The sequence below is a fragment of the Oryza sativa genome, chromosome 3, assembly GCF_034140825.1.
Source record: "Oryza sativa Japonica Group chromosome 3, ASM3414082v1".
Lineage (NCBI taxonomy): Eukaryota > Viridiplantae > Streptophyta > Magnoliopsida > Poales > Poaceae > Oryza > Oryza sativa.
Genome location: NC_089037.1, coordinates 34,141,780 through 34,159,452, shown reverse-complemented (window position 1 = coordinate 34,159,452; position 17,673 = coordinate 34,141,780). Strand labels below are relative to the sequence as shown.

The 17,673-nt window shown below is 44.2% G+C and overlaps 2 protein-coding genes across 2 annotated transcripts; both read right to left on the bottom strand.

Moving 5' to 3' along the window:
- Nucleotides 1-118: 118 nt before the first annotated feature.
- Nucleotides 119-6,308, bottom strand: LOC4334423 (uncharacterized). Its single transcript, XM_066309076.1, is given in 17 exon segments — nt 119-712; nt 804-1,075; nt 1,589-1,801; nt 2,270-2,527; nt 2,606-2,773; nt 2,976-3,041; nt 3,123-3,142; nt 3,241-3,300; nt 3,752-3,812; nt 3,903-3,929; nt 3,931-4,068; nt 4,155-4,212; nt 4,318-4,435; nt 4,535-4,573; nt 4,655-4,724; nt 4,822-4,924; nt 5,870-6,308. Coding segments are annotated over 17 exon segments (1,914 nt in total). The 5' UTR covers nt 5,965-6,308; the 3' UTR covers nt 119-564.
- Nucleotides 6,309-15,227: 8,919 nt separating this feature from the next.
- On the bottom strand, nt 15,228-17,473 carry LOC4334422 (uncharacterized). The gene is made up of 3 exons (XM_015772536.3): nt 16,770-17,473; nt 16,457-16,649; nt 15,228-16,362 (listed from the first exon to the last, which is right to left on the bottom strand). The coding sequence occupies exons 1-3, from the start codon at nt 17,211-17,213 to the stop codon at nt 15,782-15,784; spliced, it is 1,218 nt and encodes a 405-aa protein (XP_015628022.1). The 5' UTR covers nt 17,214-17,473; the 3' UTR covers nt 15,228-15,781.
- Nucleotides 17,474-17,673: the final 200 nt, after the last annotated feature.

Genomic DNA, 17,673 nt, shown 5'->3' with positions numbered 1-17,673 from the left:
TTTGAAGTGCAAAGCTAAGCTCAATATCTCAGGTGTTCATTTGAAGTTTAAAGGTGAACTGATAACAAACGTCAAGCTATGGTGAATGAAGGGACGTGTACATCCCTAATACATGTCATTTTCATAATCAAATTAGTTGATGCATTTTCACCCAGAATCCCATCACAGTTCATCATACAAGCAAGTGTAGTTATTAATGGTAAATTTTTCGTTTAGAGAAAAAAAAAGGAAGCCTTATATAAGATCCACCGGTGGGGTGTGAACAATAATCAATGAATGAGATCGCATCCCGTAAGGGCAGCCTAGCTACACAAAAATGCATAAAACTCCGTATACCAACCACAACAACGCTTGCGCACGCGCTCAAATGGCAGCGACTTCATCGTCTTCCGCGGCCAAGAAACGAATCAGTGATACATTGGCAGGGAACCACCAAAAGAAGGCCCATCCAATCCAATCCACTCCAACGCGGCATGGAAGACAAGACAGATGATTCACAGCTATCTTCTGCTTCTACAAGTTTGATACTTTGTACTGTCCTTTCAGGGAAAAAAGAGCATCAGATTAGTCTGATCTCGGGCGCGTTGAGTTCTTGTGGGAGATCTTGTTGTGGAGTGGCAGGAGTGACGATCGGCTGCCCCGTTTTCTTCTACCGAAACATCGCCAGTAAAGAAGCCAAAAAGACAATAATACGGCAATGGGGATCGCCCATCTGCATAAAACATTGCATGACGGAACTGATTAATACAAGAATGACATGTAAGCTGATAATTACGCGTGCAAGCTTGGAGCAAGAAGGCTACCTGTCCAGATCGAGAATGGGGCTATATACGATAGTTTCCCACGAAGAGACAATGATGTGCCAAGCTGGATTATAGTACAATGACTCTGCTGACCAGAACATCCTCGTGTACGTCTCCAGGAAGATGAACATCACCCAGGCAACAATCTCAAGTAAAAAGAACTTGATGACAAAGCGCCCAATAACCACCATGACTAGGGAGAAGGTTACCAACCAATTGAAGAGCTTGTTATTGTACTCCTTGATAAAAAGAGCACGAGACTTGACAAGCATCTGTATGCGATATCATATCAGAGTTTATTTAGATAAATATCATAATTAGCAAGAGTTAGAAACAACCTGCAGATTGACAAGAAAAAGGGGTAATACATCACTTCGCATAATTATCTCTAAAAGCAGTTTGTTCTCTGCTTTCCAAGGCAAGAACAGCATATGTTATGGCAAGGCCCTAAACTTATGCATCAGCTCACTATCTTACATGATTCTTTTATCTATTGATAGGTCAGAAAAAGGAACTAGAGCACTATGTTGCAATATTTTCCAAAGGGCAATATGAGATAAATTTGTTGATCTCCAGGAGTAACTATATGCGAAAATGGTAAAATGTGTTGAGTTGGTGAAGAAGTTGTACGTTTCTATAAATAAGCGAAAAGAGCTCCTACCTCAATTACTGAGCAAATGGAAAAGTACAGGATGCAAATGGAATTTCACATTTCATCCTTGGGTTATTCCATAGATGTCATGCAAACTATCTTGGGACTGCAGTAAAGGAAACATGTTATATACCTTTGACATTCTGCGCTCGTAGCTTTCCTTTGCAGGGCCCACACATTCCCTTACAAAACTTCGATTGCAGTGAAAAAACCCTGCATTGAACTTTGCCATGGAAGGGAGCTTCAAGACTTGAAGGTGGTCCATTTTATCTTCACATTCTGAGAAGCGTGCTTCACACAGCTTTGATGATTGATACTCATTTGCTAGAAGGAAGTTTCTGTACACCTACAAGGTATACCCTGTAAGTATGTAAATATATTATCTTCTATAAGAGATAGAAGTGAAAGTCGATCACAAGACATATAACAAATGGTACATAAAGGTTAGCAAAAAAAACCTCACTACCAAATGACAGTTGAGAGATCAATTCCAAAAATAGTTTTATAATAGCATAAAAATTAATGCAGTATCATGTGAGGACCCATAACACTTCATTACATCTTAGTTTTTTTTTCTTCTGTCTTAAAATGCATTCCAAACTAATAGTGTTAAGACTACAACTACCAAATGGCAGTCGAGGGATCAATTCCAAAAATAGTTTTATATAGCATAAAAATTAATGCAGTATCATGTGAGGATCCATAACACTTCATTAATCTTAGTTTTTTTCTTCTGTATTAAAATGCATTCCAAACTAATAGTGTTAAGACTACATGCGTATTAAAGAAAGGATTTTATGTGTTTTTAACAAACCTTTTTTATCTCATCATCAAGCTTAAGGATTGACTGAGCAGCATGGTGTTTACCAAAGTGCTGCTTATCAAACAGCATTCTAGCTTGATCAATTGCTGTCTCATGAACTTGTTGCAGTCGGTCTACTGGTACTGGTAGACGTAAGCCATCCATTTTATCCCTATACACCTTCAGACAGCGATCAAGAATGGCCTTATTGAAAATTTCAACAAGAGATCCCGTTGATGGAATCTCTCCTTTATTTAATGCCTCGAGAATCTGGAACACAAGAGAAGTCAATAAAAATAATCTAATGGATTAGAGAGATGTCAAGAATAATGACGGTAAGGGTTCTACCTGCTGCAAGAAAGAAACAAATTCCTTTCCATTTAGAGTTTTCCCCTGCACAATTTTTGGTCTTGTGATGGACGCAACGACCTGCTTCAATTCATCCCGCCTTTTTACATATAAGGGGTCAAGCTCTCTGTCATCCATGTCACATAACTTTGTTCTTTGTAGATGCGGCTGTAAAAAGACACATTGATAGTTCATACTTAACATATAACAAGACAAAATTATCACAATCAATCGTACCATACAGAAAAATCGTGATGCTTATCAGCTACATAATAGAAATGTTAAACGGTAAAAAGTGCTTGATGGAGCGAGAAGCGTATAAAACTATAAATAAGATTAATGAGGCACTGCATGGATGTCGGAAATGCACCTGGGGCAGGCTAAAAGCAGTGCTGTTGTTGCCCATAACTGCCAAAGAATCTCTAATTTGATTAACCTAAAAAGCACAGAAATCAAGTTGAGGCAGTGGGATTCATTGTCTTCTGGTAAAAAATGTACGCACTGTAAATAACTGTACCTCATCAATATATTTGTCCCCTGCAGAAATTCATTAAAGAAGATCAATCCAACAATGCACAAGACAACTCTAGATATTCATTAGCTATAAAATAGTCAAAAAGGCAACTTGTACTAACCACTTTCGTTAGGTACCCGTTGGAGGGCTTCATTGACCATTTGCTGAACAGATTTTCCTTCTGCTCACAAAAGTTAAAGCACTCAGAGAAAGTTGCATATATTTTTTTTTAAAAAAAAAAGTTTAGATAAAATATCAGACACTTTAGACCAATTGGGGAAAAAAATAGAACCATGGCCACTCATGGATACTTATGAAATAGGCATCTTGCCATAGAACACAGTCACATAAAATGGATACCTCAGCAGTATGACACTTCTTACTGGATGTTTGTATCACCATTTCTGTCTAGGTGTCTATAAAATGGTTTGAAAGAGTCAACCTCTCACACATTTGAGACCCAAACAAAATGGTGACGTATCCATGTGAAGTTTCAAGTATAAAATTGTGACCATCAATCGTATCTGGGTTAAACCTCAGATGCCAGTATGAACCTCTATACAAACAAAATGAGAACCTAAACAGCTAAACCATGCTTATAGTTAAAAAAGAAGAAGCAAGAAGCAACTTACGCAGGAAATCCCTCTGGATAAGCCAAAGAAGCTTTGCTGGTTCAAAAGCAACATCTTGCCCCTGAAAAAACAAACATATGTCATTAACAGCTTCACAGAATTCTATTTCTATTTCAATTATCCAGATAGATCCATGGAGATGGAACATTACCTTCACTCTGCTCACCATGATGCACATCAAAATTTTCAGGAAAATTGTTAGTGATAAGAAAGGAGCAAACTGCAAATGAAAATACAAAGAGGCAAACAAACCTTCCATAGAATTCTTCTGCAATCTCAACAGCAAATGAGAGCCTAGATATATCAGCTTCACGCACCTGCAATGACATAACAAGTAAAAGTCTAAGCACACACAAACAGACAAGTGAGTTTATGCGTGTATATGAGTAGAGAGATAGATTACCGTCTCAGGAAGGTTGTAGATTAGCACTGAACTCAAGACAGTTGCCAAAGCAAATATCCTGCCACAAAAGAAATGAATAAAATGATACCAACAACAATGTAACCTTTCTATCATAGAAAAAGTAAATGGGAAACTTCTTCACATTCCATTTCTGCACACAGACCTATCATCATATACATTTGACTTCCCAACACTCTCAAATCCTTCAGTATCAAGGTAAAGGACAGACACTTTTGAACCATCAATGTCCATTTCAACAGGTGTACCCCAAATCCATATACCTGTAACAATTGAACAAGTATGATTATAGCTTGTTAGACATCAATCAGCAAATAGAAATACAGATTAAAGACATTAAAACAAGCAAAAAAGATGTCCACCTTTAGTTTTAGTATCTCGCATATGACCAACTCCAAAACCTGCATAGTTGCCATGTTTTCATTAGCCCTAAAGGTCTCTTAGTCCTATTATGCATCTCAAACACCAGGAGTAGAGTCTACCTTTTTCACATGATAAAGAGAGAAGCTGGTTGAGGAGAAAAGACTTTCCAGATCGATATGGACCAATGACCTACGTTGAGAAACAAAATCAATTTTATTCACCAGCATACCTTAATATTGTGCTTCAGTCAAAGTAAAGCTCTTCCAAATACTAAGTTCAAACTTACACCAACAACAGCAATAGGAGTTTCAATCCTTCGAATTGCGTCTAGACCTTGTTGTGAGAGACGGAGCTTAGTGTGGCCATAATCTGGCTCCACAATTGGAAATCTGTACAGGTATACACATTTGATACTCAATACCATGTTTACAGCAGAAAATTCACAAACATCATAGTAGCAAGTGAACAAAACTGTCTGCATGAGGATTTTAAGGATTAAGTAACCTCTTCAGTCAACTCACTGAACCCTCCAGTGTTATTTACGGAACACCTTTATATATGTTTGTTTGCAGTGTGGCATAATCTACGTCAAACTTGCGCTCATTTAACAGACAAGGAAATGTAAATTTCTTCCAAAATTAGTGATGTTTGAGAGAAATTAGAAATGTAAATTTCTTCCAAAATTAGTGATGTTTGAGAGAAATTAATCGACTTCCAGCCATCCGGCAAGCCATAAGCCTAAAGCATATCTTAATATAACTATGGAGAAGTAGAGAAAAAATAAAAGTGCATTCATCAATCAACTACAGGAAGAGTATAATTCATCAAATTAGTCATTGTTCAACTGAAATTGAAAATTCAATACTGCTTCAAGGTTGCAACAGTTGCAATCGCTCATAAGTCATTCACTAACGAATTTCTAAAACACCCATCGACTTGGCATTTTTCATGTACTGGAAGCCCCAATGTACCAACCACCTAATATTCCTCGACATCTCACCTAACTAGCTCTTTCAACTCCCCTGCAATGGCCGCATGAGACAGGCATGACAAAACGATGACAGATTGGCAACGAGAACCCGACCAGAATTAGCTTCATTGCACCGTACGAATCCCGTAGCTGAGCGCGGCTCACCAATCTACAACGAACTGCCATTGCGTTGCATGCATCCACCCAAATCATTCAAGGCCAATCGATACACGCGCAAATGCTAGCACTATACGAAAGCATTGCGCAATCCAGCGCGAAATCCCACCCCCCAAAAAACACGAGCACCGAGATTGACGCAGCCACCAACCAAGCAGGAACCACGAAGCGGGAATCGGATACTCACGCGCGCTCTAGCTCGTCCGGCTCGAGGTCTCCCGCGGCGGCCGCGGCGAGCCAAACCAGCGCCACCGCGCAGATCCCGGCGGCCCACCGCCCCATCTCCGCGCTTGAGCCAAGCACCTCCGCGGCTTCACCACCACCACCACCTCCTCCTCCTCCTCCCAGATCTCCGCCCCCACGAGCAAGCACGACACCCCAGGCGCCCCCAATGCGGCGAGGGCGAGCACCAATGGCCCACCTCCGCCGCCGCCGCGTCAACCGCCAACCCCCGGGCGAAGGATCCAGCAAACGAACAGCAACCCGCGACGCGCGCCGGGATCCGGGGGCTAGGGTTTTGGGAGAATGGATGCGGAGTTTGCTTCCACGGCAAGGAACTCGAGATTGGAGACGACGACGACGAGGTCTCAGGGTGGGAGGAGGCAAATTTGGGGGGAAGGAGGAGTAGTGATGCTCGCGTCGCCTCGCTTCCGTATTTAAGCGGGCATTTGTTTTTTTTCTCCTTTATATCGCGTGATCTGGATTAATACTCCATAATTTTCGTTAAGCTTAATTAGCGACGTGCTGCTGATTGGTCGCGGGGTGGTCGTGGCGTCACCCGGGCCCACGTGGCAGTGGTGTGGATGGGGCCCACGTGACAGCCAACGACTTCCGACGTGTCGGCGTGAGTCGTCGGCGATGGCGGATTTGGGAGGGATATCTCTCCCCCGTGCTCGTCTTCCTTCCTCCTCCCTTGGGATGGGAGAAAAACCCACGTTAGCGGGCCCACATGGCAGTGACTGGTTGGCTACTTGGCTCCACCGCTGCTACTGGTACGGACGAATTTTTGCGAGAGCAGTAGAGCAAGTTTGTGATGGGACTGGTGGTGAGGTGCATGACCGACCATGCCCGTTCGAAGTAGTAGTACAAAATGTACTGGGTAGAGATATTCATTGCAAGAGGAAATTGTACTTTCGTGACATTAGAGTTTGACATCCTGTTTAATTCATTGCCAGAATAAACCTTACAAGTTCTTTTTTTATCGATGCCAAATTTTTGACATTACCAATTTTTGGTATGACAAGATAAAGTTTGGTGGTGTTTGGCTTGATGCCTTTCCAAATTCTAGTTGAAGGTTTTGGATTTATCAAGTTTTGGTGGAGTTATGGTAAAATGATGAGTTTAGTTTGTTATCTTACCAAATTTTGGCATTACTATAATTTGGAAAGGTTAAAAATAGCCATAGAAGGAACGAGCCTATACTTTTCCTTTCTCCATGATCCATTAAACGGCATAGGAAAAAATATGAAGTATTTACACTTTGACAACGTCAGACATTTGTAGAAAAAAATTATGAAGTATTTACACTTTGACAACATTAGACATTTTTTTACTATCAATTATCAACCAGATAACAATTACGCATATCTCTTTTTCTTTTATAAATATCTTTATCGTTTTTAATTTGGAGTTGTTGACTTTCATTCGATATAAATTTGGGATGATTTCTATAAAATGTTGGCCCATCAAATCCGCGTATGCCTCCTTCTCCTCTAGCTCTATCGAGTCACGGCAAATTCAATGAGGTCGCATCAGCTCTGACAAGTTAGGATTCAAGGTATGAAGAGAGTTGTGGGAGGAAAGGGGTATCAAAGTTTAGAGGGATGACCGTGGGACGGTGGTGGACATAGGTGAACAGCAAAGCGACAATAAAGGCAACCGTAGAAAATAGAGAAGACCATGGTGGCAGAGGAACCACATTGTTGCACGGCTCGAGGAGGAGGAGATCGGATGGACGGGCCTTGCTGACACCGACGAGGCCAAGGGGCAGTGAGCTCGATCTGCTCCAGTGGGAGAGAAGAAGAGAGGAGGATAAGGTTACTGTCCACACATAATCTTAATGTGGTTCTAGTTGTTAAACAATTATAAAAAGGTTTTTTACTCAAATATTTTTGCACGTCTCTTTTAAAACAGCACGGTAATTGTGACGTTTTTGATTCACGAACATGCAAATAGAAGTGTGGTATTGTACACACCTAATAGATTCTTGCCATGGATACGGCTCGAGCAACGGCGAAAAAATAATTAATGTATTATTAAAATAAGATATAATTAGTATTTTTATTCCACTATATGATATTGTGGTTCCGGAGACGTACAATAACAAGATTTGGAATGATCAACAAAGGAGAAGAACATACTGTCGACGTTTGATATCACGACTACAATATTTATATGGTATGGGGATCATTGGTACCAGGGTATATGCGAGATTGAGGTAAAAGAGATCGAGACAGGGATTTTTATACAGGTTCGGGCCCCTAATCTGACAGGTAACAGCCCTACATCCTGTTGGTCGAAGCCAGTGTTGCTCTTTATTCATCTGGACACACAAATACAGTATTTGGGATAACCTATCTAGCTGTCGTTGACTTGGCAACTAGATAACCAACTCGTAGTCGACGATAGGGTGGTCTTCCTCCTCGAATCCATACTCGGCAAGATCAGAGATGGCGCTAGATCCCTCTTGCCGGCCTCCGTAGACGCCGGATGGGGTATGTCTAGACTAATCTTTGATGTCGATATTTGATTTGTATTGGCTTGTGGCTTTGTGGCATGTCCCCTCTCCTCCTATGGGGGCTTGTATTTATACCCATAGATGCCCCCTTATCCAAGTAAAACTAGGGAGATAAATATGGATACGATCCGAGTAGTTCTTGTCGTTTCCATATAGAACTCCATTTGTCATTCCTTTTCCGGAATTTCTTCTATATACGAGGTTTGATTCCGTATAAGACATGGTATATGGTGGGCCCTGCCGAGCTTAGTCAACTACTATTAGGTATGTGGTATTCATAACCCTGACACATACCACTATATCAAAGCGACACAGCGATGAAAAAAACTAGGCCGGCCGAAGAGAAGAAACTACTACCAGCATGGCATCATCCCAAGGCACAACCGCGTCCAACCGGCAAGCTATTATAGCCACCACCAGGGTTCACCAAAACGGTTTTGGGTGGGTTACTGTCACTCCACCGTAAGATGTCACTCCACTGTAAGATGATTATCTCGCTAACCGTGTGGTTATCACGAGGATTATCGTGGTTTCAACCCTAGTCACCATCTCGTGGCCCAGGCCCAGCAGGATGCGCCGCAGTCAGATCACGTAGGGATTGAAAAGAAGCCTGGCCCAACAAAAAATATCAGGGGAGCCCGGCCCAACTGGAGTACGTAGACCCGTCGTGCTGTGACCATACTGGGCTCAAAGGAAGCTAGCAGACCGGCCCATAGAAATGAACCTCATTGGGCCCGGCCCAACCGTTTCACCCGCGTCGGACATCTAGCGTACAGTAACCAGTAGGCCCACCCTAGAGACTAGATGCTAAGGCAATGCCGGGCCAGGAAGGAGCAGGCCCGCTGGATCCGCCGGCGACTGAGCCCACATCCACGAACACAAACAAAACCAGTCTAGTACTACGCCTCTAGGCCACGGACCACACCCCATGCATTCAATGTCTCCTTGGAGGCCCATCCTATTGTCTCCAGTAGGGCCCTGTACCAGTTAACGATCCAACATTTTCTTCAGTTTCAGATCAAAACCTGCACGGGATCGAAAAGAAGTGAAGTATGTTTGTTTTCCTCTTTACATTTATAACAAACTTAATGAGAAAAACTAAGAACACGAATGCTATATATAAGTTATATGTAAGTTAAAATATACTCCGTAATAGCAATGTAATTATAGTATACTCCTAGTTATATTTGAAGTTTTTTGGAGAGTTTTTTCTTTGTCAAAAATTGTATAGCTAATCCCTCACTACAACTACTGGCACCAGAAAAGGAGAGGGAAAACAATGTCGCTGGTAGAGAATGTCGCTGGTAGAGACTAGAGAGGGACAAACGAGTATTACTCCCTCTGACGCCGTTGACTTTTCGACTAACGTTTGACTATTCGTTTTATTTAAATTTTTTGTGCAAATATAGAAATATTTATATCATGCTTAAATAACATTTGATGATGAATCTAGTGATAATAAAATAAATGACAATTGCATAAATTTTTTGAATAAGACGAATAGTCAAACGTTAGATAAAAAATCAACGGCGTCATACATTAAAATATGGAGGTAGTACATTACAACTTCGCTAGATTGGCCATATATATGGAACAGCATCAAACAGCAGCAGCAAACAAACTTGTGGCCATGTAACAATGTAACCTTCGTTTTCCCTTCTTTTACGTGACAGGAGCTCAAGTTTTCGTCCCGTGGCTAAGGAAAACGAAGCTTTGCTTTTGGGTGAAAACAACACAACGGACGGCACAAGCCACAGGAGAGAAGATATCATCACATCGATGCCTTGCATTTCAATTGAATTTATTCATATTTTTATAGATTGGTTTGAATTTTTCATGGTATCTTCTCCATTACATCTTTCCAAGGGTTGAGCAATCTGAAAACAACCTCAGATGCTATGCTCCTGGCTCGCTCGGAAACGAACATGATAAGATGAACATGTACCACTACAACAACAGAATATTTTTTTCCTTTTATTTTCTTCTTTTACTTTTCAGTTTGTTCTGGGTAAATCACCGGTGGGTTGAAAGAGAGGAAATCAAAGGGAGCGCCTCTCATGAAAGGGAAAGTTGCAAATTCTGGCCCTTTTGTTTTTTCCTTCTCCTTTCAGTTTATTTTCACATATTGTATTCTTTTCCCCAACTGTTTTTTCCCTTCGATTCTGCTTCTTTGAAAAGTTTTCATAGCCATGTTTAATTTGTTTGCCTCTTTTCACTTTTATTCTCAAGCCTCCCGTGAAAAGAAAGATGATTAGCAAGGCTTGTGCTTTTGCTTTTACTTAGAGCTCTCCCTTCTATTCACAAGTCGTTTTTCTCCCGCCTTTAACTTTTCCCTTGAATGTTAAAGTAGTCAAATCTTTTTTATGCGGAGAAAATGAGAGAGAGAAAAGAAGATTATTTTTGATAAATCTTTTGCTATAAGCTTGGAACTGCTAGATCAATACTGCCTTTCTTTTTTTTTTGTGGATATTACTCAGCCTTGTTGCTTGTCAAATACAGCGGGAGAGAAAATGATACAAATTTAAGAGAGTCGCCCTCATGAAAAAGAAGATTGAAGGTTTGTCTTCCTCCATTATTTGTCAGGTTATCAGCTTTCAAGCAGTCGATTCAACATCTCCATTTTCATTATTCGACAAACCATTGGTGAATCTTCTTTTGAAAACCACAAACTATTCCATTATTCAGTTATACAAACTGTACAATGATACTATCCATAGTACTCAAGTACAGGAGAAAGCTCAACCAAACAATAGGTAAACATCCTCATCATCAGACCACTGTTAAGTGTTAACTTAAGCAATGAAGGATATCACTATTCCAATTTATAATCAACCAATCCTAACAAAAAGTTGCTAAAACAAAAGGCCTAAACAAAGTTGCCACACATGGCACATGCAATTTTACTGCCTTTTTTGACACAAAAAGAAACAAAAATCCATCCCCTTCCCCAACCAAGTACCACCACTACACATCTCTGGTGAGAATAGGCGATGAGAAAGACCCATCCTCTTTTCCTCCTTCTGGGTGTGTTCGAGGAGAAGGGGATTGAGGAGATTAGGGAGATACGTAAAACGAGGTAAGCCATTAGCTCATAATTAATTGAGTATTAACTATTTATTTTCTCCGTTATTTATTTTCTTTTTTACCCCCGGCTACTTTCCTTTTTTTTCCGGGACCTCACCTCACCCCCATCGCGGCACAGGTCGTTCTCCTATCTTTTTCACGCCTTGTGTGTACCGCTGAGACTGTGAGGCAGCCCATTCCTTGCCTGTGAAGTTTGGTACTCAGTTCTGTGACCCTGTCACACAACAGAGAAGGAAAGAGAAGTTCTCACATTTCCACTGCAATGATGCCGAGGGGGAGATAGTGAGAGGCCTATAGGCCGAGTTTAGTTACAAATTTTTTCTTTAAATTTACAAATTTTTCATCGCATCAAAACTTTTTTACACACACAAACTTTCAACTTTTCCGTCACATCGAAACTTTCAATTTTAGTGTGAACTAAATACATCCAATAGAAGATTTTATGGACAGTTGAATCATTGGTTGAAGAGGAGAAGGGTGGGGCAACTAGAGATGAAAATGGTCAAAAATGATTTTTTTTTTCCTCATAAACGATTTCAGCACCGTTAGAAGATTTCTGTATTTACAAAGTGCACGTAACTCAATTGGTTATGTTCATTGTGGTGGAACCACCTTACCCGGGTTCAAATCTAAGATTTGACATGAGTGCTCGCATGTACGGCTAATTATTTTTTAAGTGATAGGTGACATATTTATTGATAGCATTTATTATGCGTTCATACGGGTGAGTATGCACGCGCTGTGAGCGACTGCATTTATACTGTGTTTCTAGAAAAAAAATCTATATGAAAACAACTATTTAGGGATAACTTTAATATGACGTTGCTGTAAGTTTAAAAACTTAATTTTATATATAGCTAAAGACGAAAACGGTTGAAAACAACAACATTTTTATATTATTCTTACGAAAACAATATCAATATGGTTGGAAATTTCTATACTAATTTCACCCCTAATCTATCTAAATCATTCTCGATCAGTCAAGAAATTTTTTATATTTATCAATTTAACTATTTAGTAAAGTTAAAGTTGATAGAATTTTTTTATTAAAATAAATCAAATTCTACATATGCTAGAATAAAAAATAATAAGAAACCGTACCATTTTTTTAAAATCAAAACTACACTGGAGAGTCGGAAATTTCTTGCGCTGGGCAACTGCAGGCAGCGGTGGGTGGGGCGTTGCTTTCCTGAAAGCAAGACGTGCAAACCGTCTCGGCATTGGCGTTGGCGATTACCGGGAGCAGCAGCAGCAACGCGATGCCCCTTGTCGCTCGCGACTACTCACGCTGCACCACGCGTAGCCACACGGACGCGCGCCGCGATATCTCTCGCATCGCACGACCGGTGGCTGGTCGGTCACGGTCAGGTTCTTCTCTCCAAGCCCGCCGCTGATGGATTATACTACTACTGCCATTTACCGGGGATGGTGGCTGGAGTGGGGCCCACCTGACAGTGGTGGTGGTGGTGGTGGTGGTGTGGCTACTGCAGACTGGGACTGAAAAGAAGAATCACGGCCAGGCTACAAGTGGTGGTGGCACACCAAGAGGGAACCAAAGCAGCGTTGCACCCTGGCTCAGCTGCAAATGTTACGGTGTCACCACACCAGTGTTAGAAAGGGGGGTTTGGTTCACGGTCACATTCTACCACATCACACTTTTAGCTATCACAATGTGTTAAACATTTGTTTGTTTCACTGTAACAATTGTGACTTGTCATACTTTTTCAATTGCAAACTTGATGTGTCGTGGATTTAATTTTCTTATCAATTTTGTCACACTTTATGTCATCACACTTTTGTGACACTCAAAACTTGCTTAACCTTAATTGTGCTAGAGTATAACCGGCAATGATGTGTTCATTTCTACAAAAATAATAGAACCCATTAATGCATGACTATTTAAATTTTAATTGTTACAAATTTGAAAATATATTATATCATATTTTAGAATAGTGTGTGTATGTATGTATGTCTTCGTTTATCAATTTTAAAAGTATGCTAATAATACCGTAAAAAATATATGTAGCTTAATCAGAAAACAAGGGGCCAGAGTAGATAAGTTGGCCACAAAAAACACGTTACACACCACACCACACTACCCGTAAGCACAGTAACCATGTTTAGCACGAGTAGCTTCGAGCCGAAGCGAACCATAATAGTAAACCGAAAGAGAAAATGCCACCACTAGTACGTCAGTCAGTGGCGGCAGGCTTTGCACTCACCGGTTCACCGATCATACCAACGGTTGCCGGTTCGCGGCGACGCAGAAGCCACCACTTGGGCACTCGCTGCTCGGCCCAACCGCCAGGTGGTGGTCAAAAGCCGCGGCACCACCACCACCGCGAATCTTTCCATCACCGCTCACCTCCTCCCATTTTCTTTACCGTCCCCGACGCCAACGACGTCATTTTTCAGTTTCACCTCTCCAACCTCTCTCTCTCTCTCTCTCTCTTGCTTTCCTCCCCTGACGCAAGATCACATCAGTTTGCGAGACCTAGGAGAAGGAGAAAGGCAACATCCTTCCCCGAGATCGCTCGCGTCGTCTGATCCGGGGGGCACTGCCAAGCACGAAGTGCTCGTAGCACACTTCGAAGCTCGTAGCACAATTCGTCACCCACTTTTTTTTCCCCTGCACGATTGCTTAGGCGTGTCCAATTAACCAACAGTTGCACGAGTACTACTACCGCACTGTGCTTTAGCGTTTTCCCCCTACACAAGTAAAGAAAACAGGTTCACGTGAACTTCTTGTACTAGGCACTGTTTGGAACGCAGAAATTGGTTCGCTGAGTTTTTTACTGGAACATTCATGAGAGCAAGTTTAATAGTATAGCCAACTCCTATATCCAAATCATCTATAGCTAATATAATAGCCAGTTCATACAATAGTTGTTTACTATACTATTAATATTTGGTCTCACATATCATACATACATTACGTTTTGGAGTCCGTAATATTACGTCTTGGAGTCCGTACTGTAGCTGGCTATAGATCTGTAACCCGCTGCTCTTCTCTCTCTTTCTTTATCTCTTTAAAATATATTTATACCTGGCTGGCTTATAGTATGCTATTTTACCTATACCTGCTCTAAGCAGGACGAATTGGCTCCGAAATTTTAACCAGACAAATTACCATTGTGAAATCTTGTGGAGGTGAAGTGAGAGCGAGGTAAAGGTCTCTCCACTGGGTAAAGAGAGAGCAGAGAGGAATCACGCTATTCCCATGGGAAGGCGTCGCATTTGGCACTAGTACACAGACAGTGTGCAGGCATCGATGCGGTTGCAGTCTGCAGAGTGGTGTTGGGGGTGGCGCGGCTTTCGAGACTGCACGAGCGGAGTCACCCACCCACCTCCTCCACACGTCCACACCGATCCATCTCTCGCTCGCAGTTCTCCGCATTTCTGCCGATTATTTTAATCCGTTTTATTCGGCGAAACGGATGAGGTGGGTCCCATCCGGGCCCACCGAGCAGTAACTGCCACCTCTCTCCCCCTCATCTCATATCTCTTCTTCCCTTGCTTTGATCAGGTGAGAGCGTACGCGTACTGTACTGTACACCTGTTCATCATGCCACATCCGTCCAATTTCTCCTTGTTTTCTCCAACGCCATGTACGTGTACCGTTTCATTTTCACCCTAGTGGTAAGTTTGGAACTGAATTGATTAGTGATCACAAATTTGCAGTTTAATCTCATGGATGTCCAATTCAAGGAGCAGCAGAAGAATCTGAGCTAATTACTCATTGTTCATCTCTTCCATGGAGATTACAAGTGCTACAACTTAACAAGGATGGGCGGTAATACTAAAAACTGGTAAAACAAGAGGGAAACTTTTTTTTTAGGATTTATCCAACTACAAGTGGAGAAGCAGCAGAAGATCACGAGGCTTTGCAGCAAGCAAGCAAGTAGCATCACTTGATCACTCTGCTTACAATCTGTAACAGATTACTAGTTCTACTCGGCAGAAGGGGTGAAGAACAGCAGCTTCACAAAAAGCCCCTAATGCTAAAACCAAAAATTACAAGGGTCAAAAAAAGAAGAGGGGGGAAAGGGAAGATGAGAGGGAAAAAAATTGGAACGCAAAGTGTTTTTTCTCTTTTCCGAAAAAAACCCCGGAAAACCCCAAAACACCAAAAACTAGATCCCCAAACGGATCGAAGCGCGCGGTGGAAAAAGAAACGAAAAAGAGGAGAGGAAAACAAAGAAAAGAATCGATGAACTAGTGATGGTAGTGGTGGTAGTAGTTCTAGGAGAGTGGTAGTTATTATTCACCACGCCACGCTCAGAGGACGGCGGCGAGCCCCGTGACGACCTTCGCTTTGGGAGGCTGCTGATGCTGCTGCCACAGCTGCGGCGGCGATGGCGACGGCGGCGGCTTCTTCTTGCTCGCCTCCTCCGTCGGGCGCCACGGCGACGGAGACACCACCACCGTGATCTTCTCCGCGGCGGGGATCTCCCCGCTCTGTTTCCTATCGAACAGGAGCTCGAACGCGCCGGAGAAGCTCGCCGCCGAGACCGGCGTCGCCGTCGCCGACGTAGTGGACGTCACAGTTTTAGCGGCGGCGGCGGCCTTGTCGCCGGAGCGGACGTGCGGGGACAGCCACTTGGCGCGCATGTACTCCGGCTTGCGCCATGGAGGGAAGTGCAGGCCCTTCTTCTTCAGGCTCTGCCGCGCCGCCTCCGCCACGACGGCCACGATCTGCCCGAGGCGGTCCGGCGTCCCCACGAACAGCGGCGGCAGCGCCTGCAGCGCCGCCCGGTACGCCTTGGTCGACCGCGCCACCTCGAACTCCGACCGGAAGTCCACCTCCACAATGAGCCTCACCTCCTCGCCGACCACCGCGTCGATGTACTCATGTTCACCTGCCCGAGATTGACAGATTCCACCGCCGCGGTCAGGGGCCAGCCGGAAAAGGGGTTCGTGTCGAACTGAACTGCGGCGAGGTGAGGTGGGTACCTGCGGGGTACGAGGAGGTCTTCTCCCATCGCGAGCGGCAGACGGCGGCGTCGTAGCCGAGTGCGCGGAGGCCGTCGGCCACCGCGCGGCGGCACTCCGCCTTGCCCTTGGATCCCTTGCAGCACCTCTCCGCTATCCTCGACGCGTCCGCGAGAAGATTCCGCTCCGCGACGCTCGCGCTCTGCACCAAACCCTGCCAGAATCGCACGCAAAGGTCAAATTCGATTCTACCGACGAAGGGGAAGATTTGGGGCTTCGAAATTCTGGGATTCCGCGTGCGGCTTGCGCGAGGAACAAAGAATTGTGCAGTTACCTTGAGAGACTCCAAGGCGTCGCCGGCGGCGGCGGGGGCGGAGGCGGAGGAGTGGTCGGAGGGGAGGAAGAAGCCCTCCTCGTCGTCACTCTCCTCGTAGTTGCTGCCGTTGAAGCAGTTGCAGCGCCCGCGCTGCGGCCGCTCGACGGCCGCGGAATCCTCCATGAAGCTGAGCACCATGCGGTCGAGCCCCACCGACCCGGCCTCCACCTCACCGCCGGCGGCGGAGGCGGAGACCTTCTCCGCCTCCTTCTCCCCCCTCTCCTTCCCATCCCCGGCGAGCCTCTCCGACGCAGACACCCTCACCAGCAACCTCCGAAACCTCGACACCCTCGGCGGCGGCGCATGCTGCTGCTGCTGCTGCATCGGCGTCACCGGCGGCTTCCCCTCCATGGCGCCGTGGTGGTGGTGACCGTTCTTGAGCTGGAACGGCATCGATCGCATGAATCCTAACCACTACAACCACACCATCTCCGCCAAACCGCCACCCCCCCAAGTAACCAACCGCACCACACCACACCACCACCAGTCCAACCAACCACAGCCTACTAGCACCCGTACTCCGGTGGTTCTCCGGAGCCGGCGGCGGCCATTCTCCGGCGAGCGGCGGAGACGACGCCCTCTCCTCCTCCTCCCTTTTTTTTCACAGTTTACACGCCGCGCAAAGCGAAGGTAACAACAAACCACCGGAGCGAGAGGAGTTCAAACGGGAGGAAACCTGGGCGATTTTAAGGGTGAGGTGAGGTGGGGCCCACGATGACGTGGCGGTGCGCTGGGCCCGGGTGCGCAGTGGGTACGTGGCGGGGTTGCGGGAGCCCGTTGGTCGCGGGATGAGGGACACGCGTCCCTCACGGAGGGCGCACGGCCGTTGCCGTTTACGACGGGGTACGCGTGTAAAGACCAA

Bases quoted from the DNA above. Each gene is read 5' to 3' on its own strand.
- LOC4334422 (XM_015772536.3), bottom strand. From the start codon at position 17,213: ATGCGATCGATGCCGTTCCAGCTCAAGAACGGTCACCACCACCACGGC. The intron at 16,650-16,769 runs GTAACTGCACAA...CGATTCTGGCAG, and splicing joins ACGCCTTGGAGTCTCTCAAG to GGTTTGGTGCAGAGCGCGAG. The intron at 16,363-16,456 runs GTACCCACCTCA...AATCTCGGGCAG, and splicing joins GACCTCCTCGTACCCCGCAG to GTGAACATGAGTACATCGAC.